This window comes from Balaenoptera borealis, assembly GCF_965194805.1.
Source record: "Balaenoptera borealis genome assembly, chromosome: X".
Taxonomy (NCBI): Eukaryota; Metazoa; Chordata; class Mammalia; order Artiodactyla; family Balaenopteridae; genus Balaenoptera; species Balaenoptera borealis.
This window is the reverse complement of record NC_138881.1, coordinates 110,540,105-110,562,001: the sequence shown is the minus strand read 5'-3', so window position 1 is coordinate 110,562,001 and position 21,897 is coordinate 110,540,105. Positions and strand designations below refer to the sequence as shown.

At 38.1% G+C, this 21,897-nt stretch overlaps 1 protein-coding gene and 1 pseudogene across 2 annotated transcripts in view; one reads left to right on the top strand and one right to left on the bottom strand.

Moving 5' to 3' along the window:
- Positions 1 to 957: 957 nt before the first annotated feature.
- Positions 958 to 1,836, bottom strand: LOC309620166 (hypoxanthine-guanine phosphoribosyltransferase pseudogene; annotated as a pseudogene). The gene has a single exon. The product of its transcript is annotated as a hypoxanthine-guanine phosphoribosyltransferase pseudogene (transcript).
- Positions 1,837 to 3,449: 1,613 nt separating this feature from the next.
- FRMD7 (FERM domain containing 7) overlaps positions 3,450 to 21,897 on the top strand; it is a 64,423-nt gene continuing 45,975 nt past the window's right edge. The window contains exon 1 of the mRNA XM_082377889.1: positions 3,450 to 9,967. Within this exon, the coding sequence (XP_082234015.1) occupies positions 9,911 to 9,967 (57 nt within the window). The 5' untranslated portion in view covers positions 3,450 to 9,910. The remainder of the gene's footprint in view (positions 9,968 to 21,897) is intronic.

Here is a 21,897-nt window from a genome sequence, read left to right as displayed (position 1 = left end):
AAATGAACATTTATTTTTATATGATCATAAAGAACTATTTTCATGGGAGACACAGAAAAAGAATAAGTGAATACACCTAAGAAAGGTCCTTTCGGCTCTGACATTCTATTAAATCCATTGTAAAAAGTTGATTAACTTTCAAGACTATTGGCACTTTTATAAGGGACCCCTGAATAAGAAAAATAGAAAACAACTAGAAAACAATTAATAAGATGGCATTAGTGAGTCCTTACCTATCAATAATTACTCTAAATGTAAATGGGCTAAATTCTTCACTCAAAAGACATAGAGTAGCTGAATGGATAAAAAAAAAACAAGAACCAGCAATATGCTCCCTATAGAAGACTCACTTCAGCTATAAGGACACATATAGACTCAAAGCGAAGGGATTGGAGAAAGATATTCCATGCAAATGGAAACCAAAGGAGAACAGGGATGGCTATATTTATATCAGACAAAATAGACTTTAAGAAAAAAACTATAGCAAGAGACAAAAAGGTCACTCTATAATTACAAAGGGGTCAATTCATCAAGAGGACCTAACAGTCATAAATAGATATGCACTCAACCTCAGAGCACCTAAATATTGGGTTGGCCAAAAAGTTCTTTTGGGTTTTTCTGTAACCTTTTTTTTTTTTCTTTTAAAGAGACAGCCTTTATTTTTAAGGGTTTTTTACATTGAAGAATTCAAAAAGTGGTAGGTTTTTGGAACGTATTGACCTGTATTTAAAAGGAACTGTTAACAAAGATTCACCAGAAATAATCTGAACAAGCGGGAACATACAGTTAATACTACTGAAGTCTACTAAAATAATTCTAGGACATACAGTTTATACTACATAATGACCTCTAAATGCTGTCACTTTTATGAAACTGCTTCTTTTCTAAACACACAGTGGTATAATTAACAGCATTCAATCACTTCTGTTCTTTCCTGACTATATAAAAATTAAAATCCCAGTTAAAAAACTAACATATTCATCTCTTTAAATGTTTCTTACAGATACAATTTCAATATTTTCATTCAATAGTGGTGTGGTTTAAGAGATTTTTCATTCACAAGTCAAACAGCAATCCACCCAAAGGGAACTGATAGTCTATAGACTCACAGCTGCAAATAAAGAGTTCAGGAATGCAGCAACTGACCTTTCTAAAATACAAAACAGATACAATTCTTAGAAGATACACGCAATAAGCTCTACTAAGCAGCTGGCCACAGAACTAGAACATTTGATAATTTTACTGGTGACTTCAATGGGACTCCAGATGTTTCCAAACTCAACTTGAACTCTCATCTTAGGCTTTGTATTTTGCCTTTCTAGTTTCACTAATGACACAAGCATGATTCAAATCCCTGAAGTATTCATTATAGTCAAGGGCATATCCTATAACAAACTTGTCTGGAATTTCAAATCCAACAAAGTCTGGTCTATAACCAACACTTCGAGGGATCCTTTTCAACAGCAAGCTTGCAACCTTGACCATCTTTGGATTATGCTGCTTGACCAAGGAAAGCAAGGTTTGCATTGTTTTGTCAGTGTCAATTGTATCCTCAACAATCAAGAAGTTCTTTCCAGTTAAAGTTGAGAGATTATCTCCACCAATTACTTTTATGTCACCTGTTGACTGGTTATTACAGTAGATTTTCAGTCTGATAAAATCTACAGTCATAGGAATAGATTTATCACTATTTCTGTTTGGTGCTTTGATGTAATCCAGCAGGTCAGCAAAGAATTTATAGCCCCATTTGAGCACACAGAGGCCCATGATGTGATGGCCTCCCATCTCCTTCATCACATCTTGAGCCAGCAATTCGGTCCACAGTGCTGGGGCTGTGGGTCACCATAACGGAGCTGGCTGGCGTGTGGGCTGAGGGCAGTCTGGGATGAGCTTTTTCCATAACATCTTATGGAAAAACCCAAACGAAATTTTTGGCTAATCCAATATATTAAGCAAACACTAACTGATCTGAATGGAGAAATAGACAACAGTACAATAATAGTAGGGGACTTCAATAACCCCACTTTCAATAATAGATAGATCATCCAGACATAAAAGAAGGAAATGCTGGACTTGAATTATACTTTAGAGCAAATGGGCCTAACAGACGTATATAGAACATTCCATTCAACAGCAGCAGAATATATATTCTTCTCAAGTTCCACATGGAATATTCTCCAGGAAAGATCACATCACAAAACAATTCTTAGCCAATTTAAGAAGGCTGAAGTCATACCAAGTAACTTTTCTGACCACAAAGGTATGAAACTAGGAATCAATAACAAAAGGAAAACTGGAAAATTCACACAAACGTGGAAATTAAACAACACACTTCTGAACAACCAATGGGTCAAGGAGGAAATCAAAAGGAACATTTAAAAATATCTTGAAAACAAACAAAAATGGAAACACTACATACCAAAACATTATAGGATGCATTACATACCAAAGCATTATAGGATGCTGCAAAAGCACTTATAAGAGGGAAGCTTTAGCAATAGGTACTTACATTAAGAAAAAAGAAAGATCTCAAATAAATAACCTAACTTTACACCTCAAAGAACTAGAAAAAAAAGAATTAACTAAGCCCAAATTTAGTAGAAGAAAGGAAATAAAGATCAGAGCAGAAATAAATGAAATAGAGACCAAAAGAAAAAAAAATAGAAAAGATCAATGAAACTAAGAGCTGTTTTTTTATTTGAAGACAACAAAAACTGACTAAATTTAAAGAGAGAAGACTCAAACAAATAAAATCAGAAATGAAAAGGAAATATTACAACTGATATCACAGAAATTAGAAAAACCATTAGAGATTACTATGTGCCCATCAACAGATGAATATATAAAGAAGATGCAGTATATATATACAATGGAATATTACTCAGCCATAAAAAAGAATGAAATTCTGCCATTTGCAGCAATGCGGATGAACCTAGAGAATATCATGCTTAGTGAAATAAGTCAGACAGCTACTATATAATAACACTTATATGTGGAATCTAAAAAATAATGTATATGCAAAACAGAAACAGAGTCACAGATATAGAGAACAAACTAGTGGTTACCAAAGGGGAGAGGAACAAACTAGGGGTCAGGGATTAACAGATACAAACTACTATGAATAAAATAGATAAGCAACAAGGATACATTGTAGAACACGGGGAATTTTTAGCTATTAACTTGTAACAATTTATAATATAATATAATCTGCAAAAATACTGAATCATTTTGCATGAGATTGTTCAATTTAAAGAAACTGAAGAGGACACAAATAAAAGGAAATATATCTAATGTTCATGTATTAGAAGAATTGATATTGTTAAAATGTCCATACTACTGAAAGCCATCTATAGATTCAATGCAATTCCTATCAAAATTCCAATGGCATTTTCCACTGAAATAGAGAAAAAAATACTAAAATTTGTATGGAACTACAAAAGACCCTGAAAAGAACAAAGCGAGAGGCATCACGCTTCTTGATTTCAAACTATGTTATTGCAAACGTATGGTAATCAAAACAGTGTGGTACTGGCATAAAAATAGACACAAAGACCAATGGAACAGAATCAAGAACCCAGAAATAACCCCTTGCTTATACAGCCAACTAATATTGACAAGGGAGTCAATAATACTCAATGGCGAAAGGATAATCTCTTCAATAATTGGTATAAGGAAAACTGGATAATCACATGCAGAAGAATAAAATGGACCCTATCTCACACCACTCACAAAACGTTAACTTGAAATGGATTTAAAGAATTAAACATAAGATCTAAAGCTATAAAACTTCTAGAAGAAAACATAGAGGAAAAGCCCCTTGACAGTGGTTCTGGCAATGATTTTGGGGGCTATGACACTGAAAGCACAAGCAACAAAAGCCAAAGTAAACAAGTGGGACTACATCAAACTAAAAATCTTCTGCACAGCAAAAGAAATAATTTAAAAAATGAAAAGGCAGCCTATGGAATGTAAGAAAATATTTGCAAATCATATATCTGATAAGGAGTTAATATCCAAAACATAGAAGGAACTCATAAAACTCAAGAGCAAAAACAAACACACAAAAAATCTGATTAAAAAATGAGCAGAGGAACTGAGTAGACACATTTCCAAAGAAGATACACAAATGGCCAACAGGTACGTGAAAGGATGTTCAATATCACTAGTCATCAGGGAAATGCAAATCAAAACCACAATGAGATGTTACCTCACACCTGTTAGAATGGCTATTATAAAAAAGACAAGAGATAAATTTTGGCAAGGATGTGGAGAAAGGGAAACCCTGGGGCACTATTGGTGGAAATGTAAATTGGTGAGGCCACTATGGAGAACAGTGTGAAGATTCCTCAAAAAATTAAAAATAGAACTACCATATGATCCAGTAATCTCACTTCTGGGTACATATCCAAAAGAAATGAAATCAAGTCTTCAAAGAGATACTGCACTCCCACGTTCATTGCCATGTTATTCACAATAACCAAGATACAGAAACCACCTTAGCATCAGTCTACAGATAAATGGATAAAGAAAATGAGGCATATATACACAAGGGAATATTATTGAGCCATGAGAAAGAAGGAAATCCTGCCATTTGCAACAATATGGATGGACCTTGATGGCATTAAGTGAAATAAGTCAGACAGAGAAAGACAAATACTGTATGATATCATTTATATGTAGCATCTATAAAACTCAAACTCACAGAAACAAAGTAAAATGGTGGTTGTAAGTGGCTGGCGGGGTGGGAATGGGGAGATGTTGGTCAAAGTGTACAAACTTCCACTTATAACATGAATAAGTCCTGGGGATCTAAAGTATAGCATGGTGACTATAGTTAACAATACTGTATTATATGATTGAAAGTTGCTAAGAGAGTAGATCTTAAATGTTCTCATCACAAAAAAGAAATGGTAATTACATGAGGTAATGGAGGTGATAACTAACCCGACTGAGGTAAACATTTTACAATGTATAAGTGTATCAAATCATCACATGTACACGTTAAACTTAAACACTGTTTTATGTCAATTATATCTCAATAAAGCTGGAAAAAAATAAGGAACTTTTGAAAAAGAATAGTCTTTAACCCCAAAGAAATAAGATACTAATGATGAAATGCCAGGAACTGGGGCCCTAATTTTGGTCAGAATTCTTAACTCTTACCCTTAAAGTCATATCACAGTTCACCCTTTGGATCTTAGGAAAAAACAGTGATGTGGTGCTTTTTATTTTTATTTTTGATTTAGGTTTATTTTTAAATGGTAAGGGTAAAAGCTATCTAGTATACTCTTCCATTTACATCCTAGCTCACCAACCCTGGGATCCATCGCCCAATTTCCTTTTGCTCCTATTCTGGCCTCCTGCTCAGCGCTCCCTCTCCACCTTCTTATGTGTGGAGGGACTAAAGTGAAGACAGACTGGCCAGGCTGATTTTTCCAGGGGTGAGCCCAACTTTGGATTTTTACTTTAAAGTAGAATATGAAAATTTCCTTTAAGACAGTTTCCTGTTTTGGATCACAGTCAATTAGTAACATTTTGCCAGTAATAACTGAAGGAATGAAGTCTAGGTGGAAAAAGAGAGAGGAAAAGAGAGAAATTCTTCATTTACCATTTTAAACTTCAGCAAACAGTGAATTATTTATATTTATTTCCTTGATACTCACCCATTCAGCAAACGTTTATTTTGTGCCTACTGTGTGCCAGGCACTGAATTTTATGATTTCATATATCTAGATCTTTTCTTTCTCACAACAACTCTATGAATTAGAATTGTCACCTTACTTTATAAGTTAGGAAACTGAGGCACAGGGAGCTGAAGTGACCTGTCTCAGGTCACATTGCTGGTAAGATTTTAAATAGATTCTTTGGTCACCAGAGCTACAGCTTTTTCCACCAGCCTTGCAGCTGACTCTTCACTTGGAGTTGTTGTGGAGACTGTGCTGTGAGCTGTCAAAATATTAGCAAAGGTATGCTCTCTTGTCCATCAGATGACAGCATTTCGTTGGTCTAATTTTACCAGCCTATTTATTTAGTGACATAGGATAAGTCGGTTCAATATAGACAAAAGGTGGTGTTTTGGGATTCTTACCCAATCAGGTTTAAATGTACTTTTGAAAATGTCTCCTTCAAAAGCCAGAGTTTTACTTAATGGGGAAACCCTGGAAGCATTCCTGCTAATGTCAGGAGAAAGGAAATGATGCCCATTATTGGCACTATTATTTAATGGTTCATTGGATGTATTAGCTAGCACACTCTTGCTGAAAGTGAAAATTGGTATAACATTTTCAAAGGGCAACTTGATAGTATCTATTAAAAGATAAATTTTCAGACCCGGTGATCCACCATTTCAAGTGCTAGAAATTTATCCTATAGGGACGTCGCCACAAATGTGCAAAGATTTATGTACAAGGATGTTTATTGCAGTATTGTTCATAAGGGAAAACAACCCAAATGTCTATTAATAAAGGAACTGAGAAAATATACAATAGTGCATTAAAAAAAAAACCTAGATAGATCTAATGTACTAATATGGAAAAATGTCCATGTTGTACAGATCAGTGAAGAAAGAAAGTTTAAAAATAGTATGGGACTTCCCTGGTGGCGCAGTGGTTAAGAATCCACCTGCCCATGCAGGGGACACGGTTTTGCACCCTGGTCTGGGAAGATCCCACATGCCGCAGAACAACTAAGCCCGTGCGCCACAACTACTGAGCCTGCGCTCTAGAGCCCGCGAGCCACAACTACTGAGCCCGCATGCCACAACTACTGAAGCCTGCACGCCTAGAGCCCGTGCTCTGCAACAAGAGAAGCTGCCATAATGAGAAGCTCACGCACCGCAACGAAGAGTAGCCCCTGCTCACCGCAACTAGAGAAAGCCCGCGTGCAGCAACGAAGACCCAATGCAGCCAAAAATAAACAAATTAATTAATTAATTTTAAAAAAATACCACAGACTAAATGGCATAAACAACAGAAATTTATTTCTCACCATTCTGGAGGCTAGAAATCCAGGATCGAGGTGTTGGCAGGGTTGGTTTCTTCTGAGGCCTCTCTCCTTGGCTTGCAGATGGCTGCGCTCTCACTGTGCCCTCTCACGAACTTTCCTCTGTGTGTGCGCATCCCTGGTCTCTCTCGTGTGTAAAAATTTTCTTTTCTTATAAGAACACCAGTCAGATTGGATTAGGGCCCATCCTAAAGGCCTCATTTGAACTTACTTATTTCTTTAAAGGCCCTCTCTCCAAATACAGTCACATTCTGAGGTACTGAGGGTTAGGGCTTCAATATATGAATTTGGGAGGAACACAGTTCATCTCATAACAGTTTTTAATCTGGATTATGACTGTATGGGAGTTTACTGTACTAAACTCTTTGGTTCTGTATATGTTTGAAAATTTATATTAAATACAACATTCTAGAAGAGGACATAAAAGTAGACCTGAACAAATTGACATACATGCCCCATGAATAAGAAGACTCACCATCAGAAAGATATGTTTTCCATAAATAAATTTATAATTTTTAACACATCTTTATAAATATACCTGATTCTTTTCCTGAACTGTACAAGCTTATATAGAAAAATAAGTAAACAATAATAGCAGGGAAAACTTTGTAAATATAGAGCAATGTGGAGTAGAGCAGCCTTATTGGATATTAAAACATACTCTAGAGCCTCAAAACTTAAAACAATGTGAAACTAGTACATGGAAGGAAACAAAAATCCAAAAACAGGCCCAAATGCATATGGCAATTTAATATATGATAAAGGCATCTTCTCAAATTGATGGGGGTAAAAATGAACTTTCTAATCAATGACATCAGGACAACTGGGTAGCTATTTGGAAAAAGATTAAATTTGATCCATACTTCACACCATATATCAAGATAAAATCTAAAGAGATCACAGATTTAAATTTTAAAAAATGAAGCCATAAAAGTACTAACGGTAAAGCTTGAAGTGAAGCAGGCCTTTCTAATTATGACACAAATCCAGAGGCCATTTAAAAACTGATTGACAAATTTCACTTCACCAAAATAAATAATTTCTCATGGTAAATAACACACACACATACACCATAAGCAAAGACAAAGGATAAATGGGGAAAGTATTTGTAATTAATTCATATCACAAAGGGCTAATTTTCCTAATTTTTAAAGAGTTCCTAGAGATTGAGGAAAAGAGACAATAACCAATATTTTTTTCAAAAAGTGTGTGGAACTACATGGAAAGATAGTTTATAAAAAAAAAAAAGAATACCCTGAAACATCTGAAAAGATACTCAACTTCTCTCATAATATGAAAAATTCAAATTTAAAACTACACTGAGATTCTTTTTCTCACTTATCGATTTGTCTAAGATCAAAAAGTTTGACAGCGTACTCTGTTGGTGAGCCTGGGGAAAATAGGAGCGCTCATACATTGTGAGTAGGACTGCAAGTTGGTACAACACTTGTATTAGGTTGGTAGGTGTGCCATTACAAAGTACCAGACACTAGGTAGCTTATAAGAACAGAAATTTATTTGAATTTATTTTCTCACAGTTCTGGAGGCTACAAGTCTGAGATCAAAGTGCTGGAAGGGTTGGCTCCTTCTGAGACCTCTCTCCTTGGCTTGTAAGTGGCCATCTTCTCTTCCCTGTGTCTTCACATGGTCTTCCTTCTGTACATGTCTATGTCTTAATGTCCTCTACTTATAAGGACACTAGTCATATTGGATTAGGGCACACGCTAATGACCTCATTTCAACTTAATTACCTCTTTATAAACCCTATCTCCAAATAGAGTCACATTCTGAGTAACTGGGGGTTAGGACTTAAACACTTGAATTTTGGGGGACACAAATCAAATCATAACAACCTTTATGGAAGGAAATAGAAGTCGCTATAAAAATTACCAGTACATTACCCTTGTCCAGCAATTCCACTTCTGGAAATCTATCCTACAGATAAAATGACATACATATAAAATGACATATATATGAGGATATTCATTTCAAACTTGTTTATGAAAGCAAAGAGTTGGAAACAACCCATGTCCACAAATAGGGGATTATTTGAGTCAACTGTATTTCACCTACACCGTGAAAAATTATGCAGCTGTAAAAAAATCAGGAAGCTCTCCATGCACAGCTAAAGAGAAATCAACAATGATATATGAAGTAAGAAAAGGAAGGCACAAAACAGTTTAACAGCATGCTACATATGTATGAGAAATACATTCGTATTTTCTTGTACAGTATTTGCATAAAGAAACACTGAAGGCTAAATAACAACAACAAAAAACTAATAAAATTGGTTACTGATAGGGATGTATGGGGACACAGAATAGAGGGGACAGAAATGGAATTGAGCTTTTCCATATATTCCTTTTTATATAATTTTCATTTCTAAATCACGTACATTCAAAACAATTACAATTATTATACATAAAGTTTCCTAGTTCAGCCATGAAATTTCTAGTACAATATGAGACTAACTCTAATCCTTTTACTTTTGAGAATGGCTTTTCTCAGTTTATCAAAGCTTCATCTAGGGTTTTCAAATCGTGCTCCTGTGAAATAAAGAAAATCCCCAGGGGTTGCAAGTGTTTTCTTTCTTCTTCTTTTTCTTTGAAGAAAGGAATCGAGTTTAAGAGGGCTAGAGTGAGTCCAGTTGGATTTGACGTTGACCAAATAGGAGATAGCCCAGATGCTATTGATCATCAGCACGTGGCAGCACACATGCCCTTGAGTGTGCATCAATTCAAGCAAACAGAAGTGTGCCCTGCTGTGGGTGGGGGGGTGCCTGGATGGGGGTGGGGGGACCTGAGCGCACTGCCTGCAGCTAAGAGTGAAATTCCTTGAGAAAGCCCCCTTCCTGTCACAACACTCACAGCACTCTGAGCCTGCTCGCAGCCCAACGGCCTCTCCGAGAATGCTACATTTAAAAGTGCAGTTTTTGGATGATTCCCAGAAGATTTTTGTGGTTGATGTAAGTGGAAATCACATTGCTATTATTCCTTTATTATTCATTCAATAATGGTCATTTGTGGACAGCCCATTAGCTGGAGATGTTATGTCTTCTTTAGGACCGAACGAAGGAGGACTGTGGGTTTTAGCTTTGGAAAAAGAAATCTGTATTTAATATCACAATGTAGCTCATGCTTTCCCACTAACCTTTCTTCTAGAACAGGTTCTCTTTTCTCAAGGGATAACAACTGCAAGTCTTAAAGATACGCTAAATATATGTAAGAAGACAAAGCAGAAATAACTTAGTTGTCCTACCCAAAAAGGTATTATTGCTCATTGAAATAATTTGTCTGTGAGTCTCACCCCATGAATATTTGTGGGGAGAAAACTGTGGTTCCGAGGGAAAGGAGAAGGGGAAAGCTACCCTCCTTTTCTGAAGAAAACCTATGGGGTTTCGGAGGGTGGAGGGCGGTGGGTAGAATTATGCAGTTGTAATGAGAACTTCAGGAAGTAATGACAAGTATAAGAGAGAAAAATAGGATAAGAGACTATTTAGTTTGATTTAGTACTTATAGTTCAGGGTTCTTCATCTAATTCCTAGCTACAAGATGATTGTTACAATTATACCTCATCTCTTCAAGAAAGAACAAATGTATTAAGCACATCATTTGGGGCTCATCTTTCAGTATCTTAAGAGATGTACATTTTGATGTCAGGATTTACGTACGAGCATTTGGAAATGTTCTACAATTTTATTGGAATCAAAAAAATGCTATTTGCTCTGATATTTACATTAGCTACTAACAAGGAACAAATAGCTCATTTCCTTTGAAATTCATACAAAATGCTGGTTGTTTTCTTTTATACATAAACTGACAACCGCTGTTGGGTGTGTAGGTAACCCGTTTTTCAAATAAGTATTTCATTTTTATTTGAATCATGTGCTTTGTGGGTGATTACTGCACGGTTTCCGCTGCTGTTTTGCTGTCTCTTCCTTTCACTTTTATTTGCAAAAGGCATTTCTAGCTCCACGGACCTGATGATTTGTTTTTGTAGCAAATAGCTTCCATTAGAGGTATGAGGCATTTCCTATTCTTTCTTGGAACTGTATTTAAGGGGTGGAAAATGTCTTTTGAGTAGTTTATCCATTTGCAGGCTGGTGGTGTACGCTTGCAGTGCTCCAGTACCTGAATTAGTGAGCTGGGGATTCAAAAGACACTGCTTTAGGCTAAATGTTTAATAGATATTTCAAGCTACTCAAAGAGAAATCTTTGACAAAAAGTGACAGAAGAGCTTTCTGAATGTACAGCTCAAATACAGATCCAATTAAATGGGGGGTGGGGGTGGGTGGGAGGCACAGTACCCTAGCTTCACAAAATTCACCTTCCGAGGAGCCGATTCTAGCAACTTGAAGCCAGCATGATTTGGCTTTAAGTCAGACTGTCTCCTTCCAGCTGCAACACACCGTGTTCCTTGGGAAGATAATGGGAGAGATTTGATACCCAGCAATTTGGGTGGCACAGCATCTGATCCCGTTTGCTCTGTGGAGGGCTGCTCTGTAAGTAGCAATCGTGGCGTTACCGAGAGTGGCAGTAGCACTAACTGTGGTCCCATGGGCAGCTTAGTCTTGAGGGAAATGGAACCTTAAGTTAGCATACAGCCATCTAACAGTATCTTCTCTCCTTAACAGTAGTAGACTGATAATCATGATGATGATAATGATAATGAAAATGATGATGAAGATGATGATGATGATAGTAGTAGTAGAGGGTCGCCAATGGGCAACACTAAAATTTAAAAAGCAATTTCACATCCATTAGTTCATTTGATCCTCCATTCCACCCTGTGAGTGAAAGTAGGGAAAAGATGAATGCAGAGCTGGGACTTCCAATCCAGGACTCTTCCCGCGATCCCATGTACAATTGTATCCGAAGACTCATCTGTCAGTAGCTGCCTAGTCCTGTAATATTGCCACTGCACATTAGTTTCTGTGGCCCTCAAAGGGCATAGAATTTGGCATGCAGTAAGGCTTCAATGACTGTTATGAACCAATTAGCAGAAGTCTCAAGAGGCATGGATGAGTCCCAGGGACAATTGTTCTTCAAGATAAGATTTAAGAAAATAATTGGTTGCATGGGGGGAAATAATGGCATCTTGGGCATTAGTGTTGTTTTTACAGAAAGTACAGTAGTAGAAATATGAAAATGACACTGATCAGATAGAATAATGTCACCTGGATTAGGCTAATTGACATCCAGAACCCTTTATTCCACCCCCAGTAGCATTATCTTAGTGAGTTTGCTGGTGTCCAAGATCTGGCTCAGGACTACAGACTCAGAAGCCTGATTTGTCAGCACTCCACAGATCTGAAGTCAGAAACTGATATTTTAAAATCAGGAGGCCAGTGTTACCATTTACAGCAGGATTGGGAACACTAGGGTTCTCTCATCAGTTACATAATATGCCAAAGGGCAGAAGAGTCAGATTTAAAGGAATTAGATTTATGATCCTAGTACTGGATGGCCTGATAATGCATCCGTCTCCACAAAGGCCCTGTCATTGACACCTTTTAGTCACCTATTCATTCATTTAGTCATTTCATTAACAAATTATTATTGAGATCCTAGTATGTTCCAGGCCCTGTTCCGGGCATGGTCTACTCTACCATATGGGTAAGTAAAGTTCTTGAGCAAGGGAACACTCTCGCCTGGGCAGCGCTGGCTGGGAGCTGCCAACTTGGGCTTCAGTGCTTCCTTTTCCTCTCATTGCATGGTTGACAAACTCCCTTTGTGATTGACATGTCTTTAATTTGTTAATGCCTTCAGTTAGATTACTGAGAAGAGTGTCTGACCCCTGAAATGTCCTGGTTTTTTGAAGCTTCTTTGCATATCTGTAATCTGAGATACGGGGTGCTGATATTTATATATGAACTCTCTGAGAATATTAGTCAAACTTTTCCTTTCTGAATTTCCAAGAGTTTTTGGGGATGCAGGACAGATATGGGACTCCAGGATTGCTGGAATATGCCCACTAAAGTTCAATCCAATGAAGAAAATGTATTCGGTAAAAACCTCATCTTACTTTTCAAGTCAAGTTATTTGATGAAATTGATCACTGTTAAATATCAACAGCATCTCTAGTGTTGCACTTGGTAGGACTCTCCAGAATGATGATGGGAGTGGGTAAGCAGGAGGAGAAATGGAATAAGGTAATGATTTTAAAGATAATTGAAAACTCCCTGGCGGTCCAGTGGTTAGGACTCCATCATGCTTCCACTGCAGGGGACATGGATTTGATCCCTGGTTGGGGAACTAAGATCCCACAAGTTGCGTGGCATGGCCAAAAAAAAAAAAAAAAACATTGAAGATTTTAGTGTTTTAGTTTTGCCTCTTCAACATGGGGACCGGGACTTTTCTGGATAGAAAAAGGGAGGATAAGACCAAAGTGAAGGCTTTTGAGCACTCAGAAAACATAGAGAAGGTCAGGTTTCTAACTTTACTAGGAACCCTCCCAATACCCACAGATACCAGTAGTAATAATGAGCATCCTTGGAGGGTGACCTCCTTTTAAGCCTGAACTGTTTGCTTCTCTGAGGTTTAGGTGGAGAGTTTTCAAAACAATAATCCCATCACCATACTTGACACAGTTCTGTCTGATATGCCTCCTGCCTGCTGCAGTTCTATCTTTGTAGAAGCATAGTGAAAGGGGAAGAGCAGCTGTTGTTTGTGAATTCCCAAAAGCACATTTTATTTTGATGGTTTTTGGAAGCTAAAGTCAAAATAAGAGGTTTGGAACATCTCAAGACTTACATTTACCTGATTGCTAAGTGACTGTATTGACCAGCACAGTGAGTACCTAGTGGCTTACCCAGTGAGAGAATACAGTGAGTCAGCTTACCCCATTCCCTTGGGAGCCCATCATAAAGGCCACCAGGCCTCATTTTCTGAAAGAGGCGGAGGGGAAGCATTGCCAGGACTGAGCACTATTCAAGCTGAATAAGAAAGCCAAGAACCGCTTAGTGATTTTTTTATTGGTAGTGGTATTTACCCTTGGGATATTTGTCCAAGAGCTGGTTTTTCAATTTATAATGATGAGGAATCTTTTGTAGTTTTGTCAATAGCGAAATAGATACCCCTCCCCTTCATAAAGAAAAACTCTTCTAACACCAGTGAAATGGAGTTGCTCTGGTGTAGTAAAATGTACCTGGATTTGGGGCTACAAAAACTGCACCATTTTAGGTGTGTGATCTTGGGCCAGTCACTTAACCCCTTATCTCCCTGAGTTGTGAGGAGTGATATAAAGGATATAATGTATATTTGGAGTCTGATAAAGCAGGACAAAAATTTGACTCTGCTACTTCCAAGCTGTGTGGCCTTGGGCAAGTCACTTAACCTATCTTGGATTTAGTTCTATCAATGTTAAAAACTTGGACTTGGGGTGTCAGGAAAAACTTTCCAAATAATATACCATTTAAGTTGCTGAGTAGGAGCTAAGGAGGTGAAAAGTGGAAGGTAGGGTGAAGGTGGTTGTATGGTGGTTACACAAGGGAAAGATTGAAGGCCAATGTGCAAAAGAGAACATGGCCCTTTCATGGAAAAAAAAGGTCAGTGTGAGTGAAGAATGGAGTGTTGAAAGGAAGATGGAGAGTAGCTTGAATTCAAGCTGAAGCAGAGGTGGTCAGCAGTTATATCATTTGGCTCAAGTGGTATATATATAAAGTTTGGGCTTTATCCTGAAGGTGATAAGAGAATCACTAAAGAGTTTAAGAAGCTCAAAATGGGGATATTAGCATCTGTTAACTCATTAATTTATGCATTCATTTGCTCATCCAATATTTAATGAAATATGCGTTCTAAGTGCTGGAGATGCCAGGTAGAATCGGAATAATAGTTTCAAGTTCAGTGGCTCCAATTTTAGATAGCCAGCCTCTATCCTAACACATATGCCCAAACATCAATATTCCAGCCTGATAGAGAATGGTGGAGACAGAAAGAAAGGATGGATAAAAAGATGTTAATGAGGTAGAATTTCTAGAAGCATTTGATGTCAGCCTGGATACAGGAGGTGAGTTGAGGAGTCTAGATGACATCCAAATTTCTGGCTTAAGTAATGGTTTGGATGGTGGCCTCCATTCACCAAGACAGAGAAACAGAATAAAAGGAGCAAGTTTAGGGTGGGCAAGGAGCTTTGTTTTGGATTTATTGATGGGAATATGGGAAGAGAAATATACCTGGATTTGGGTAGACCTGAGATCTAGTCTCTGCTCTAAAAATTTTTTTAAACTTTATTTTACTGAAATATAGCTGATTTACAATGTGTTAATTTCTGCTGTACAGCAAAGTGATTCAGTTATACATATATACATTCTTTTTCATATTCTTTTCCATTATGGTTTATCACAGGATATTGAATATAGTTCCCTGTACTATACAGTAGGACCTTGTTATCTATCCATCCTATATATAACAGTTTGCATCTGCTAATCACAAACTCCCAATCCACCCCTCCCCAACCTCCCTTCCCGCTTGGCAACCACAAGTCTGTTTTCTATGTCTGTGAGTCTGTTTCTGTTTCGTACATATGGTCATTTGTGTCATATTTTAGATTCCACATATAGGTAATATCATATGGTATTTGTCTTTCTCTGTCTGACTTACTTCGCTTAGTATGATAATCTCTAGGTCCATCCATGTTGCTGTAAATGGCATTATTTCATTCTTTTTTATGGCTGGGTAATATTCCATTGTCTATATATACCACATCTTCTTTATCCATTCATCTGTAATGGCCGTTTAGGTTCTTTCCATATCTTGCCAGCTCTAACAATTCTAAGGTGTGGAACATTATGTGAGTCACTTCACCTCTCTGAGCCTGTGCGCTTATCACTAAAATTGCAATAATCATAGCACCTACCTCATGAAATCATTGTAAAGATGAATGAAATACCAGAGGTAAGGTTCCTGATGTAAAGAATGTGCTCAAAGCATGTTAATTCCCCTCTCCCTTGCTTAGAGACCTCTTTATTTCTATACTTTGCAAACCAACAGAGAACAGTCTTTCACCCTCAACTTGAAGTTTCTTTTGATAACACTTGCTGTTGCAGCCCACCTCCAAGCAAAACAGAGCTGTGTTTCCCCCTGTTTGCTCTTCCTCTGGGGCTTCCTGGGGTTAATTCATCCTGCTTTTCTGAGCGGCTTGCCCTTTGCTTAGTCAGCAGCCCCAGGGGATTTGCTCTTCCCCCCCTGGAGTCATTAATCCTGAGAGGGTCCATAATAACTGTCTAGAGTTACCTAAAATAATGGTGGGCTTCCTTTAAGGAAGCAGATGGAAACAGCCAAACCCTTTATCTTTAACGACATTTAATTTAAAATTTTTTTAACTTGATACTTTAAAAAAAATTGAGGTATACTTTTCTTTTAAATTGAGGAGTAGTTGATTTACAATATTATATTAGTTTCAGGTGTACAACATAGTGATTCACAATTTTTATAGATTATACTCCATTTGTAGTTATTATAAAATATTGGCTATATTCCCTGTGCTGTACAATATATCCTTGTAGCTTATTTATTTTATACATAGTAGTTTATACCTCTTAATCCCCTACCCCCATCTTGCCCCTCACCTTTTCCCTCTCCCCACTGAAAACCACTAGTTTGTTCTCTATATCTGTGAGTCTGTATCTCTTTTGTTATATTCACTACTTTGTTTTCTTTTTTAGATTCCACATATAAGTGATATCATATAGTATTTGTCTTTCTCCATCTGACTTATTTCACTAAGCATAATACCCTCCAGGTCAATCCATATATATATCACATCTTCTTTATCCATTCATCTGTTAATGGACACTTAGGTTGCTTCCATGTCTTGGCTATTGTAAATAATGCTCCTATGAACATTAGGGTGCATGTATCTTTTCAAATTAGTATTCTTGTTTTCTTTGGATGTATACCCAGGAGTGGAATTGCTGGATCATGTGGTAGTTTTATTTTTAGTTTTTTGAGAAAACCCCATAGTGTTTTTCATAGCGGCTGCACCAATTTACATTCCCACCAACAGTGTTCAAGGGTTCCCTTTTCTCTACATCTTCGCCCATGTTTACTTGTGTTCTTTTTGGTGACAGCCATTCTGACAGGTGTGAGGTGATATAGCATTGTTTTTTAAAATATTTTTTATTGAAGTATAGTTGACTTACAATGTTGCGTTAGTTTCAAGTGTACAGCAAAGTGATTCAGTTACACACACACACACACACATATATTCTTTTTCAGATTCTTTTCCATTATAGGTTATTATAAGATATTGACTATAGTTTCCTGTGCTATAAGTAGGTCCTTGTTGTTTACCTATTTTATATATAGTAGTGTGTATATGTTAATCCCAAACTCCTAGTTTATCTCTCTCCCCCGCCTCACCCCTGCTATCCCCTTTGGTAACCATAAGTTTGTTTCCTATGTCTGTAAGTCTGTTTCTGTTTTATAAATAAGTTCATTTGCATCATTTCTTTACATTCCACATATAAGTGATGTCATATGATATTTGTCTTTCTCTGTCAGTATATCTCATTGTTGTTTTGATTAGCATTTCCCTGATGATTAACAATGTTGAGCATCTTTTCACATGCCTGTTGGCCATCTTTATGTCTTCTTTGGAAAAATGTCTATTCAGGTCTTCTGCTCATTTTTTAATTGGGTTGTTTGTTTGATTGATAGTGAGTTGTATGAGCTGCTCATATATTTTGGATATTAACCCCTTATTGGTCAAATCATTTGCAAATATTTTCTCCCACTCAGTAGGCTGACTTTTCATTTTGTCCATGGTTTCCTTTGTTGTGCAAAAGCTTTTAAGTTTAATTAGGTCCCACTTGTTTATTTTTTATTTTGTTTCCTTTGCCTTAGGAGACAGATCTAAAAAAAATATTGCTACAATTTATGTCAAAGACTGTTCTGTCTATGTTTTCTTCTAGGAGTTTTATGGTTTCCAGTCTTACATTTAGATCTTTAATCCATTTTGAGTTTATTTTGTATATGGTCTTAGAGAATGTTCTAACTTCATTCTTTTTCATGTAGCTGTTCAGTTTTCCCAGCACCACTTATTGAAGAGACTGTCTTTTCTCCATTGTATATTCTTGCCTCCTTTGTCATAGATTAATTGACCAAAAGTGTGTGGGTTTATTTCTGGGCTCTCTATTCTGTCCCATTGATCTATATGTCTGTTTTTGTGCCAGTTGCATACTGTTTTGATTACTGTAGCTTTGTAGTGTAGTCTGAAGTCAGGGAGCATGATACTTCCAGCTCTGTTCTTCTTTCTCAAGATTGTTTTGGCTATTTGGGGTTTTTGTGTTTCCATACAAATTTTAAAATTATTTGTTCTAGTTCTGTGAAAAATGCTATTAGTATTCTGATAGGGGTTGCATTGTATCTGTAGGTTGCCTTGGGTAGTATGGTCATTTTAACAATATTAACTCTTCCAATCCAAGAACATGGTATATCTTTCCATCTGTTTGTGTGGTCTCCAATTTCTTTCATCAGTGTCTTATAGTTTTTTAAGAATAGGTCTTTTACCTCCTTAGGTAAGTTTGTTGTTTTGGTGCAATCATAAATGGAATTGTTTCCTTAATTTCTCTTTCTAATACTTCATTGTTAATGTATAGAAATGCAACTTTACCAAATTCATTGATGAGCTCTAGTAGTTTTTTGGTGGCATCTTTAGGATTGTCTATGTATAGTATCATGTCATCTGCACACACTATATCTTGGTGTGGGCCTCTTTGGATTGACTATGTTTGGGACTCTCTGTGCTTCCTGGTCTTGGACACCTGTTTCCTTCCCAAGGTTAGGGAAGTTTTCAGCTAATATATCTTCAAATATGTTCTCTGCCTCTTTCTCTCTCTCTTATCCTTCTGGGATCCCTATAATGCAAACGTTAGTACACTTGATGTTGTTCTAGAGGTCTCTTAAACTGTCCTCATTTCTCTTCATTCTTTTTTCTTTTCAGCTTCAGTGACTTCCACTACTCTGTCTTCCAGCTCACTGATCCATTCCTCTGTATCATCTAGTCTACTATTGATTCCTTCCAGTGTATTTTTTATTTCAGTTATCATATTATTCATCTCTATTTGGTTGTTCTTAACATTTTCTAACTCTTTATTAAAAACTCCTAACTTCTTGATGTTCATCCATTTTTCTCCTGAGTTCTTTGATCATCTTTACAATCATTACCTCGAACTCTTTCTTGGGTAGATTTCCTATTGCCACTTCACTTAGTTCTTCTTCTGGGGTTTTGTCTTGTTCCTTCATTTGGGATATGTTCCTCTGTTGCCTCATTTTGCCTAACTTGTTCTTTATTTCTATGTATCTGATAGGTTGGTTATGTTTCCTGATCTTGGAGAAGTGACCTTTTGTAGGAGATGTCCTATGCATCCGAGCAGTGAGCTCCCCTCTAGTCACCAGCTATATGCTCTAGGGGTGCCCCTATGTGGCTGCGTGGGTCCTTCTGTTGTAGCAGGTTGACTACAGTGTGTGGTCTGGTAGGTGTGGCTGGCCTTAAGTCTGGTTGGTTGCCAGGTTTTGCCTTGTGTGGAGGCTACTGGCTGCTGGTTGGTGGGGCTGGGTCACAAGGTGGCTGTCTGTGGAACCCTGGGGCACCAAGGCTAGTGCTGGCTCACTGGAGTCAGGGTCCAGGAGATCCCAGGGCTGGTGTTTGACAACCACAGGGTGAAGCCAAGTCCTGGGGCTAGTGCTGGCCCATCGGTAGGCAGAGCTGAATCCAGGGCTCTGGCTACAGGGCCCAGGGGTCCCAGAGCTGGTGTTGGCCTGCTGGTAGGTGGGGTCTGGGCTCATCTGGTCCTTGGGCTAGTGCTGGTCTGTTGGTAGGTGGGCTGTGTTAGCAGGCTGTGGGTCTGTGGTTGTCCTGGGGCTGGAGTCTGCCTGCTGCTGGTGGGTGAGGCTGGTCCCAAGGCTAGAACAGGCTTGCTGTTGGGCAGAGCCAAATATCCTGGGGCTGGTGCCTGCCCAGTGGTGGGTGGATCTAGGTCCTTGGGTCTCTGGCTGCAGGGCCCAGAGAGTCCCAGGTCTAGTGCCTGTGCAATGGTGTGTGAGGCTGAGTCCTGGGCCCTCTGGTGGATAGGGCCATGTCCAGGGGTGGCTGTGGTCTCAGCTTGCTTGCTGGTGGGTGGAGCTGTGTCCCCTCCCATCCCCCAGCTAGATGTTTGGCCTGAGGCATCCCAGTAGTACTGGTGTTTACAGGTTGGTGGGGGTGGGCGGGGCTGGGTCCTGAGGCTAACAAGCCAGAGGGAGGATTCCAAAATGGCATTTGCCTGCACCAGTCTCCACGTGGTAGAAGGACCTCCCAAAAATGGGTGCCGCCAGTGTCTATGCTCCCAGGGTGAGCTCCAGTTGCCTCTTTCCTCTCTGGGAGGCTCTCCAAGATCAGCAGGTGGGTCTGACCCAGGCTCCTTTCACATTACTGCTTCTGCCCTGGGTCCCAGAGCATGTGAGATTTTGTCTGCGCCCTTTAAGAGTGGAGTCTCTATTTCCCACAGCCCCTGGGTCCCCTGAAAGTAAGCTCTGCTGGCCTTCAAAGCCAAATGTTCTGGGGGCTTGTCTTCCTGGCACAGGAACCCCAGGCTGGGCAGCCCAATGTGGGGCTTAGACCCTTGGATCCTTGGGGAGAACCTCTGCAACTGTAATTATTCTCTTGTTTGTGGGTCACCCACCTAGGGGTATTTGTCTTGACTATGCTGTGACTCCACCCCTCCTACCTGTTTCATTATGGTTCCTTCTTTATATCTTTAGTTATAGAAGACCTTTTCTGGTAGGTTCCAGTCTTTTTCATCGATAGTTATTCTATAAATAGTTGTAATTTTGGTGTGCCCATGAGAGGAGGTGAGCTCAGGGTCTTTCTACTCGGCCATCTTGGCCTCTAGGCCAGTGTGTTTAACTACATTTTAGATTACTCTGTGGTAACTACTCATAGTAACACTAACACAGTTAATAATAATGATAACAACAATACTACTGACTAATAATCATAGATAGTATTTGTCAACAGCCTATGTTCTAGGTGAATTTTGCATGCACTACTTCATGTAATGTTCACACAAATCAAGTGAGTGTCACTATCTAGGGTAGTTCCATTACCTGTCTGTGCCTTGGGCTTTCTCATCTATAAAATGGAAATAATATTAGTACCCAGTCTATAAGATTGTGACAAAGGTTAAATGAATTAATATATGTAAAACACTTAGAACAGTGCTAGCAAGTGCTATAAAGGTATTTGCTACATTGATGCCTTGTGGAATTTGGCTCCAAATTTAGGTGGTGGATACACATCCTGATACTTATATCCAAGCAGCAATATTCCAAGCTGATGGGGCCTAGGACATTATTTTTATCTTTATTTTACTGGCATGTAAACCAAGGTGCAGAGAGGTTGACTTATCCAAGGTCACATTGCTATTTAAGTTAATGAGTGAGCTGGGGTTCAAGCCCCAGTCTGTCTAGTTTCAAAACCCTGGCTGAACAGAAACAAACTCACAGACATAGAAAACAAACTTATAGTTACCAAAGGAGAAAGGAGGGGGGAGGGATAAATTAGGAGTTTGGGATTAACATATACACACTACTATATATAAAATAGATAAACAACGAGGACCTACCGTAAAGCACAGGGAACTATATTCAATATCTTGTAATAACCTATAATGGAAAAGAATCTGAAAAAGAATATACATATATAGGTATATGTATAACTGAATCACTTTGCTGTACACCTGAAACTAACACAATATTGTAAATCAACTATACTTCAATTTTTAACAAGTTTTAAAAAAGAATTCTTTGAAACTATGCATTTAAAAGCATTATGTTTGTATTGTGAAATATAACTTAAATATAAAGCATACATTTATGGAATAAAGTCACACTTCAGAAAAAAATAAAAAACCCT